This window comes from Sorghum bicolor, chromosome 4 (assembly GCF_000003195.3).
Source record: "Sorghum bicolor cultivar BTx623 chromosome 4, Sorghum_bicolor_NCBIv3, whole genome shotgun sequence".
Classification (NCBI taxonomy): Eukaryota; Viridiplantae; Streptophyta; class Magnoliopsida; order Poales; family Poaceae; genus Sorghum; species Sorghum bicolor.
Window position 1 is genome coordinate 16403276 of NC_012873.2, and position 11517 is coordinate 16414792.

The window sequence follows — 11517 nt, forward strand, 5'->3', positions numbered from 1 at the left end:
ATATATATAAGAAAAAATAGAAAAGACATGGTAGAACATATGAAACATAACAAGGATAGTATGCGCAACAAAACAAACACACTACTGCAACATGTACGAATAGGAAGACGAAACACAATAGGAAGATGAACGGATCATACCCTCCCGTGTGCTCCGATGATCCCGATCCTTGACCAATTTCCATGATGTAGAGGATGAAGACGATCTTTCCACCAGGAAGAAGAAATCCGCCCGAACCAGCTTAAGGAAGACGAACAGCGACGGTGGATTGGGCAGTCGCGTAGTCGCTCCCCAAAAACCTAATTGTCGATCCCTCGTGCAAGGTCTCGAACGACAAGGGCTTCGGAGGCACCTGCCCTCTCGCTCCTCCGTGCGCGCGGAGTTACGAGATGAGGATTCCTTCTTTGCAACAGGATTGTGTTCTGAGTTGTGTGTTGTGTGTGTCCAAGACCAAAGGCTTATGTCCTCTTTATAGCCTTGCGGCAGGAGAGGGAGGAGAGGAAGGGATGGCAGCCGCAGAGACAGCAATTAGTGAGTTAAACACGGAGTTGAAACTCTTGTAATTAGTGAGTGCTTAACACACCACATCACTACAGCAAATGGTGAGTTAAACACGGAGTTGAAACTCCTGTAATTAAGTGCTTAACACACCACATCACTACACCGCATGCCTGTCTGCTTGGCTCCCCTCGCCTCGTTATGTCTGGTACAACTCGTATTATTCACAATTACATACTATAGAGTTTATTTGATTTATTATATCTAATTGAGGCTAGCCTAAAATAAATCCAACATGATTTGCTCGAGGATGGGATCAACGGTGACAAGGGAGGGTGCACGGGGGGCACCATGGTGTTCGACCACATCTGTAGCCGGCACCAATGCTGGGCGGATAGCTGAGGTTGTAGCAAGCTCCAGCCACAGGGGTTGCTGCCTTTGACGGAGAGGGGCCACGGCCTGGCATGGCACCCGCGGGGGAGCATGGACAACGCGGAGGTGAGCGTGAGATGTGCCTGCCATTGGTGCCCGTGGAGGTGGAAGAAAGAAGGAAGAGATGAGGGAACACGAGGGCAAAATAATATTCTTTTTGTGTACTCAATATAAACATAAATTTTCTCTTTTTTATGATTACCCTTTCTGTCTCAAAATAAATATACTTTTAGGATTCTCACAGAAGATCAATGTTACTTGAAAACTACATATTTGTCTCTATCAAAAGCTATCTCAGCCTATAGTGATTGTAGTTTCAAAGTAGAAAAAGTGAAATAAAAAAACTGCTTTAGGTGGACTATATTAGAAGTGCATTTATTTTAATTTTTAAAAAATAAATACTATTAGCTAATATTTTGTTGTGTGTGTACTCTCTCCGTATAGAATTTAGATGCCGTTTAGGACAGCGACGTGGTCTCCAAAACACAACTTTGACATTTTATTTTTATAAAACTATTTAGGAAAAAATGATATATGTATACTTTTATAAAAGTAAGTATTTTTTTAAGATAAATTTATTCATATAATTTTTACATTTGCAAACTCAACAATTTAAAAGTTATCGATGATTTATATTCTTAATGTTCGACCCATAAATCGTATGTAGAGAGAGTACTATGTTCCCTAACCATGTTTTAACGTTTGACTTAAAATTTGTCCAAAATAATATTTAAAATTCTACATAGAGGGAGTGCTATGTAGTACCAGTAGTGCTGTGGCCAGGTTTAAAAAAAAAAGTGCCCTGGCCACTGGGGTACACACGTCGATTTCCCCCCAACTGTCCTTGTACTACTACCCACCGAGCCAGATCCATAAAAAGGCCGCTCGCGCGGCTGTCCCTTCGTTTTCCCCAAACTGTGCCGACCGAACAACCACCGTCCACCGGTCTTCCCCGCCGGGCACACGCCTAACGCCTCCATTTCTAGATCCGGGGGGCGGCCATCCTCTCTTGTCTCCGTGGCAACTGGCAACCGTGCCTCTCCTCCTTCCTGGCAGCGTTTCCCCGCGGGGACGGCGCGTGGAGCTGATCCCGTCATTTGTCGGTAAGGCTGCCTTTGCTTTGCTTCCACGGATTGTTCCTTCTGCTGCACAGTCGCCTCGTTCTCGCTCTCTCCAAATCTCTGTTCCTGGGACGGGGCATATTCTTGTGCATCTACTCTTGTTGGCGTATTTTTGTTCGAAGCTGTACCAATCGACTAATTTCAGTCGGTTATTTCAGCAAATTCGAATCCTCCGCCACTGCCTCTGCTAATGAATCATCTTTTCAACCTAAAATGCTCGGACACCATCCACGTTTGCTTGTTTTACCTTTTTTGTGCTCTGCCCAAGAAATGCCTGATACAGACTTAAGTTGACCTCCATTTATTTCGTCGGACTAAGTTCATCATTATAGTATGGTTACCACAAGTATCATCTTACATATGCCGAAATTTTCCATGCCTATTGCAGTGTTATGTTTTTTGTCCAGCGGCACACTTGTTCAACTAAAGAGTGAAGAACAGAATTTGTAGCGCCATGGCTGTGGAAAGAGATGTATTTGGAATTTCAGGGCCAACATATCTGAAACCAATCGATTGGTATGTTTTTAATAGCTCCTACCGCCTTCAACAATTCTAGATGACATTTCTCAGGATGTTCGTAGGTCATGGAAGGGTTGATTCTACATTTACTTGTTCTGAAAAAAGATGTTCTTCATGCCCTCTAGCAACAGAGCTGCAAAACTGTAGCCAATCCAGTCTTTCTGGGAATTAGAGAGTTATGTCATACTCCGTCTATACTCGTAAAGAAAGTCGTTTTGGACAAGATTTGGGTCAAATATTGGAAATATAAATCATGAATAACTTTAAAATGAATAACTTTAAAGTTGTTGAGTTTGGAAATGCGAAAACCATATGAATAGATTTGTCTTGAAAAATACTTCCATAAAAATATTACATATACCACTTTTTGATAAATACTTTTACAAAAACAAGGAGTCAAAGTTAGGCTTTGAAGACCGTGTCGTTGTCGACTTTCTTTACGAGTATGGAGGGAGTACTAATGAACAGCAGATAGTCAAGAACACTGAAGAAAGAGAAGCACTAGAAATACTAGGTTTAATTGTCAATTTTGTGTACCTGGAATTAGTCTTCTTCTATCTTACAACATTGGACTTGGGATGGCATGGCATCACTTTCATGTACCTAGCTGCTAGATCCCATGTCTTCCATTATTGGTCACTGTCATGTCGAACTTGGAAAAATTATGACCCTTAACTCTTGCTGACCATTCCCACCTACTCCACCTCACTCCCATTATGAGCATTATTGTTTAACTGTAAGTGATTTACGGCTCAATGAACCTCTTCTTGTCTACTGAGATCCAGTCTCTCTAATGAGATCAAGAGATTTACATTGTCACCACAAACAGTTAGCAGAATACAGGGAAGTAATACTTACTGCAACTTGTGCTGACAAATCGATGGACTATAGAACATACCATACTTCTAAGAACAATGGGAATTTGTGAAATATAGCTTCTTGTGTTTCAGGCTTTGCCCGATCTATGTGCTTGGTTAACCACTGGGTCCTCTAGCTACTGTTTAATTCTTTATGGTGTGACTGTTATGAATCTAGTTGAGTCTCTTTGAATGTTTAAGCATCAACAATAAGTCATTATCTTCTCCAATATAGACTTCAGGCTGGAGCTAATGTGTTCTTTAACATCAGTTTTATATAAGGAAATACTAATAGTAGTTTATATAACAGAGATGGTTTATAAGAGAGAAAACAAGTGATGTGAATGCATCACTATATATCGCTTTTTTTTCGAACAACACAGGAGAGCTCTGTGTCATTTCACTAAGAAGAAGAAGATATCGCATTTGTATTGTGTAGTGCTAAAACACTGAATAGAGATGCTTTATAATTCCGAAGCGGTCTGGCTCATTTGTTGTCTTATCGACATTGTTCAGAAACCATTGCTAGCTTAGATGGCATTAGGCAGTTTCCATCTTATTCATTTTTTCAGGATGCACAGTGGACATATTCTAGTCCCTGTTAGACCCATGCTTGGCTATATTTCTGCATTCTCAATTTGACCACTATCAACACAGTCTAGGAAAAATCCTTGATAGTCAGAACTCAGAAGTTTGTTTTATGTGATCATTAGTATAGGTACAGGCTTATGATTCTTTTGCTAGTACACTTTTTTACAATTCATTGACTTGGGGAAGTAACTATCTCTCATTATCAATTGTCAAAAGGAACTGTGAGCATAATCGGAGATCTGTGGCTGCAAGCTTAGTTCAGGCTGTATATGTGTTGGAGAGAGACCGACAACTGAGTCGTCTATCTGTTGAAGCCTTGGCACCTGCTTGGTGGGAATTCTTCCATTTTGAGCTGATTCGCAAGCTGATTGATGATGCTGATATGTCCATATTTGGTGCAATATTTGAATTCAATCCTCCTTCAAGTGAAGAAGCTTCTGTTGCAAATGCTCCAAGATTTGTCATCGCTTTCAGAGGCACCATAACAGAGAAGGATACTATCTCCAGGGATATTTCCCTGGACCTGCACCTTGTTCAAAATGGTCTCCATAGGACCTCGAGATTTAATATCGCAATGCAAGCTGTTCAAAACGTAGCCTCAGTTTTCCCTGGATCCACGATTTGGCTAGCTGGGCATTCACTAGGTGCAGGCATGGCCATCCTTACGGGAAGAAACATGGTTAAGAAGGGTGTGTTTTTAGAAAGCTTTCTCTTCAACCCACCATTTGTTGCTGCTCCAATTGAAAGGATCAGGGATGAAAGGGTAAAGCACGGTTTTCGTATTGCAAGAAGTGTAATTACTGCTGGATTAACTATTGCCATGAAAGCTAAAACTGAGGGTAACAGTCAGAGATCTGTTGGTGAAGAATCTTTCAGCATTTTGTCATCATGGACACCATATCTATTCGTTAATCCAGGAGACCACATCTGTTCAGAGTACATTGGGTACTTCCAGCACCGGAAGAACATGGAAGATCTTGGTGCTGGATTTATTGAGAAGCTTGCGACCCAGAATTCAATTGGAGACCTGTTCTTCAAGGCATTAGGATGGGAATCAGAACCACTGCACCTTCTTCCATCTGCTGATTTAATCGTCAACGTGAGCCCTTCATCTGATTTCAAATACGCTCATGGCATCAGCCAGTGGTGGCAACCTGAGCTGAATTTGCAGAGCAGTAAATATCGGTACTCATAGTTATATCTTAAAAACTTAGTTATCCTTTCTATATCCCTTTAGTTTATTCATGTGGTTCATTCTATTTGGGTAGTATTGGTTTCCCAGATGTGGTAGACTATTTCAGACATATTGACTGCATTTTCCTGACCTGCAAAATCTGTTGATTATGTGGAGTAAAGTTCTGACATCCATCATGTATCTGCCCTGTACAATATATTTATACATTGATTAATTAATGATGATCACATCATGTGGATCGCTGTATGTACTTGTTGCTTTTCTTTTGCTCTGTTGTAGAAAATGCAAAATAATGTGTTCTTGTATTCAAAATGAGAAATGCCTTGATAAGTTATAGCCCCTTGCCTGATTCTTGTTCAGGACAACATAGCAAGTCATATGCAATGGTAAGTTTTCTTGTTTATGAGTTTAAATAAGTGCTGGGGCATCATCCGCTGATGCAAAGAGCTTGTGCTCTCGATGAGAAGGAATCGATTAGGATCATCCATCTCGAGAGCCTTTGGTCCCTTGAGTTCTTTTTTATGGAAAAAATGTCCAACTAATTAGGCTTGTTGACGTAAACAGAGTACTGCGATGGTTTGGCAAATTTGTAGCAAGAGCACAGATGCCTATACTTTCCTTGATGCCTGGTTTTTCCAACTGAGCACCAGTAGTTGCAATGGGAAAATCGATGCTTTAAGTAAAAGAGAGAAGAACTAATCATTGGTTTTGCACCACACCATGGCGGCTCGAAGAGCCGCACAGTGAGGCGATTCCTAATCCAAATGTCACTCAAATTCAAAACCTATATTCGAAAATTCTAAATCAATCGGAGCCCTTCATTGTCTTCTACTGGTATTGTCCAAAGAGAAAGGAAAAAAAAAAGAGCCGTAGCGCAGTGCATCCAGGAATGCACAGAGGCATCGTGCTAGAGCTTTGCCGATATTGTTTCAAAAAGAGCTTTGCCGAAACAGCGATTTTGAACACCATTCCCAAATTTGAGGTCATGGGAAGTGACATGACGATGAAGGAATTTATTTGAGGGCATGGGAAGTGACACGACGATGAAGGAATTTTATTTTAGGGATTCCCAGCTATTTGATTGTCCAATTTTAAATCTCAATGTTTACTTCAGTCGGTTAGATTTAAACTCTGTTTGGCTTGATGCCTTTCGTGTACGTATAATGACGGCAGATAAACGATGAAGAACACAGCTCAAATTATAGCAGAGACATAAGATTTAACATGAAAAATCCCTCTAGTGTGAAGTGGAAAAACCATGGGCGCCAGTCAACAAACACTCCTCACTATTATTAAGAGTTAGGTTACAACACTATGCAGCCGCTTACAAGAGAATTATCTCAATGAAACCCTAACATAGGTATATGTACCAGTAGGGCCTCCGCTTCGCTCCGTTAGACGTTGGCCTTTATAATGTGCAACTGAATTTAAAACATATTTAACATATACCCCTGTAACTTTTACTAATTAATGAAATTTTGTCACTGCGGGGATCTCCTCCACAGTTTTTTCCGTCAAAAACATGGGTGAGAGAGTGGAATGGGGGGGTGACGGGCTGGGACTGGGAGCGGCTCGTGAGCCTCTTGAGTGGCTCGATACAAGCACAAGGAGGGGCATGGCCTGGGAAAGGTGGAGGGTGGTATGAAAAATGGAGGTTCCCATTTAAGGATGGGATGGCTCTCCAAATACGTAACCATGGTTTTTCTCTAGTGTAATTTAATGAACTAAGTAGATAATTTCTTCTTTTATTTTTTTATTTAGTTCATTTGTTTACACTAGAGAAGAACTGCGGGTATCCATTTGAAGCACCGTCCCCAATTCTCCATTCTTATTCCCATCGTCAATCAAATTTAACTATAGTAGTTGGACACCGGAGATCGATGAGTCCAAACTACTCCTTCCATCCAAATTGTAAATCAGTTCAAGAATCTTGGAGAGTCAATCTCAAGTTTGACCAAAATTATAAAAAAATTACAAAGTTTTGTGGCATCAATTAGATATAATGTGAAAATATAATTAATGAAGAATCTAATGATACTTAGTTAATGTCATAAAATGTTACTCCCTTCATTCTAAATTATAAGGCATTTCAAGAATCTTAGATGCAGAGAGTATTATCCTACTATATAAATTTAGTCAAACTTAGAATGACTTATAATTTGAGATGAGAGAAGTATCTTCTGGACAAGAAGAATTCGAGAGGGACGACGGGGTAGCGACAGAACAGAATAGCTTGATACCGGCTTGGTGTGGTATTGGAGGAACACTTGTCGTGCCTTTTATAGGCGAGCAGAGGTGGAGCTTGGTCGGGCCTTCAAAATACTACGACATGGCCGTGGCAGAGCACGCACGCAAGGATTACTGACGTGCTTGATGGAGCTGATGTTGGGGTGGGGAGTAGGGTGACGTGGAAACACGTGCTCACTTTGGGTGCAAGCAGTGTTGATGGAGAAAGAGGAAGGAAAAGAAGAGTTGTGTGAAAAAAATAGAAGAGTAAGGGCTTGTTTAGCACAACTCAACTTCAATAGTGAAACTGTTTTTTTAGAAAATAGCTTCATGAGCAACTTTATAGGTAAAGCTGAGCAATTTTGGAAAAAGTGTTTGGTAAAATAGCTTCACCAACCACTTTATGCATAGATGAGAGAGAGAAATGATGAAGAGAGCTGCAATAAGCTACTTTTTTCAGCTTCATCCCAACTCATGTCTTTGTGAGAGAAGAAAAACTTCATCCATGAAGCTATTTTAGAAACAAGTGTTCGGCAAAAAGAAAAAAAAGCTCACAACAACTCATGAAGCTATTGTAAGCTGTACCAAACAGACCCTAAGACTGACACGTAGATCCCACTGTTTTCTCCCTTTTTCCTCTGTTTTGCTTAGCTGTTGCTATGTCATCATGACTCTCATGGCAAAACCATTGCTATCCTATGGACTATTTGGTTAGAGGTCTCGGCAACTTGCAAGAAAAATAATGTTGCCTAAGACTTTCCTAGAAAGTTGATGATTTTTGTCAGTCTAGGGAATATGTATAGATGGTCTAAATTACTGTTTTCCCCCCTACATGTGTTTTAGAGACTACTCCAGTAATAAGTAACAAGGAGAAAGTATTTGTTAACAAAATTAAGTTTTGCCTCATGATTAATAGATCTGTTCGTGGAAATCAAGCAATTAACCACTAGTATAGTGCTCGTGCTAACGGTTCTAAAATGTAAATAAAAACAACCAATTATCATATCTTAGAAAAATGGAATGGAAGAGACGGTTCATTTGTAGAGAAATATATAGAATAAACCATGACTTGAGCATGGTACATATATTTAATATAGCAAATAATTCCTATGCATCACAAGGGCAATAACCATTCCTCTCCATATTAATACTTTTTAGATTGTAGAAACTGTCAAAACTAAAATTACCACTCTGCAGTCTGCACTGCACTTTGCTAGGAAGACAACGTAGGAAAAATTGTAATATTTCCAAAGCCTTTTCAGTTCACCAATAAAACATAGCCACAGCTAATAACTGGAAGTGTAAAATTTGCACACAAATACTTCTTTATTCTAGTATATTGCCTATGCTGACGCTATGGTGATACCCAGTAATACAAATTAATCAAACCAAAAGTTAGATTTGTATAAATATATAGATATATATTAGTAATCAAATAAAAAATGGGGTAGATTTATGATTCACGCAAAAGCCGTAGAGATAAAAAAAGGAAAATCCATGTTACCCTTTTTCCAACACAAAGGTTAGTTAAGAAGTGACACATGGGAAATCTGTCTCAATTAGGCCTTGTCTAGTTCTAAAATTTTTTGGGAAAACAACATTGTAGCACTTTTGTTTTTATTTGACAAACATTGTCCAATTATGAAGTAACTAGGCTTAAAAAATCTATCTCGTGATTTACAGGTAAACTGTGTAATTAATTTTTATTTTCATCTATATTTAATACTTTATGCATGCGCTGCAAAATTCAATATGACGGGAAATCTTGAAATCTTTTTGGTTTTTGGGTGAACTAAACAAGGCCAGCGTATACTTCTTTTTTGAAAGGTGGAAAATACATCCTGCACTTTTTTAATTGATGTCTGTACTCTATTTATCTCAATTAATCATTGGCTAAATATGCGCCACCTCTTTGCTACAAACAAAACAGATGTCAAAAAAATAAGTAGTTAATTACACTTTCTACAAAGCGCAGTGACTATAATAAAAAGGACGCACATATATGTGCAAACCTGACTTAACCAAGAATATGAAGGCACAACTGAACGATTTAGTGGAGAATAAGGTCTAATCCTATAATGTTGCATGGTAATAGGGAGTGATATGGAGAGGAAATGCTGAGAAACTCCTGACTTACCCAAGCATGTGCAGTTTTGTATTTAGTGTCAATATTCTGATGGAATAAATCATTTTAATTTCCATAGCCGGAACCAAAAGATATTAATTTAATTGTAATAAAAGTTTGGTTATACCTCAAACCCATTTTATCACGTGTTGTACCAAGTACTACATCAAGTAACGAAAGGAATGAGAAATAAACAAAGAAAAAAAAAACATATATACAAGCAAAACAAACAATAGAAGAGGGATCTACCATTAATTGTGTATATGATGGCCCTCCGCTTAGCGTTGCTTTTGTTTGGTGGTGCTATGGCGTTCATCAGCTAGTGGGGCGTATCTGACGCGAATAAGCCCATCGTGCATCCAATTTTTTCCCCAATTCGGCACGGTCGGTGCTCCTAGCAGAGAGGAGATGTGGATGGGGCAAGGAAGATGCGCGAGCTCGGCGGTATGGGCGAATATGGCGTGAGCTTCCCAGCTACCCGGCTTCCTCATCACGGCGCTGCACTGCAGGCCCGGCCGCCCGGGCCCCTACCGCCGCCGACACTGAGCAGCACATGGCCGACGCTGCCCCTGGGATCTCCGTCATCGCACTATCTCCGTTGGTTGGAACGATTGCCATGTTAGACTTTTACTGAGCATCTCTAAAAGTTTGCTATACTTTACTTGGCAAATTTTATTTTGCCAACTCTCAAAACAATATGTCAAATTAAAAAAGAGGATCCTGTGAACGGAAAATCGGAACTCCTTCGCACGAGATTGACGCCACCGGCCATATACTCCACCGCCATCTGCTTCCTGTGCTGCACATATCTTCCCTCTGCCTGCCATCTGCTCCACCGCCGGCCATCTCCTCTTGTAGCCAACCAACTCTGATCAGATCAAGGGTACCAGCACGTACTAGCACTCAAAATATGAAGCCTAGATGCAAGAAGAACTACACAAGCCGTCGGGGTGCAGGCCAGCCAAGCGCGTGAACGAGATGACCAGGCTGCATGCGAGACAGCTAGATGGCTACGCCCGCGAATCACGTGAGCTCGGACCTTGGAGACTCCAGGGGTCGCGCGGGAGGGAGACCCCAACCTTTCCTCGCGCGCGCGGGAAGGAGTCGCTGCGGCGTGATAAACTCCGATATGCAGTGGATGCACGCGCGCATATATGCACGTGCGCATATATGCGCGTGCAAAGGAGAAGAATGCCAAGTTCTCAAAATTACCAAGTTAATTTGTCAATATGTTGGAGAATAAATTTTTTTGTTTTGCTAAATTTTCAAAGATAGCAACCTCATTTGGCAATCTTTTGGAGATGCTCTAAGGTCTTGTTTAGTTTACACTAAAACCTAAAAACTTCATAAGATTTCCCGTTGCATCAAATCTTGCGGCATATGCATGGAACATTAAATATAAATAAAAAAACTAATTGTACAGTTTGCCTATAATTTACGAGACGAATTTTTAAGCCTAATTAGTCCATGGTTGAACAATAATTACCAAATAAAAATGAAAGTGCTACAATACCTAAAAAATTTTCACCTCGTCAAAAACAAGGCCTTACCTGATAGTGGGCTCATCACACCTAGTTGAGAGATCAAGCTGGGCAGTCTCATGTTAAAAATTATATGTAATTTTTATACCTATTAATTTTATAGACACTATATATTAAAATTATGGTCTCAATGAATAGTTTCTATAGAATAATTTTTTATCGAATCATATATATTCTTTCTTCGTTCTCTACCGATTATATACCTTGATGTCTTGGCTCTCATGTTGACATAGCTAAATTAGACTTAGTTTCTTGATCTTTGTTTTCTCTATTTAATTCAATAGCTATACTCCCTCTATACGTGTAAACAAAGTTGTTTAGGACAGCACGTCTTCAAAGCTTAACTTTAATTCGCTTTGCAGCTGCCTGCTGCCTGCTGAGGAACCAAACCAACTCCGACCGACCGCAGAGG

The 11517-nt window shown here is 40.1% G+C and overlaps 1 protein-coding gene across 1 annotated transcript; it reads left to right on the plus strand.

Moving 5' to 3' along the window:
- LOC8077747 (GDSL esterase/lipase At4g10955) lies at positions 1808 to 5463 on the plus strand. The gene is made up of 3 exons (XM_021458188.1): positions 1808 to 2033; positions 2440 to 2567; positions 4235 to 5463. Exons 2-3 carry the CDS (start codon positions 2506 to 2508, stop codon positions 5211 to 5213), a joined length of 1041 nt encoding a protein of 346 aa, XP_021313863.1. The 5' UTR covers positions 1808 to 2033; positions 2440 to 2505; the 3' UTR covers positions 5214 to 5463.

Coding starts and splice junctions, on each gene's coding strand:
- LOC8077747 (XM_021458188.1), top strand. CDS start 2,506: ATGGCTGTGGAAAGAGATGTATTTGGAATTTCAGGGCCAACATATCTG. Junction 2,568..4,234: donor TATCTGAAACCAATCGATTG/GTATGTTTTTAA, acceptor AATTGTCAAAAG/GAACTGTGAGCATAATCGGA.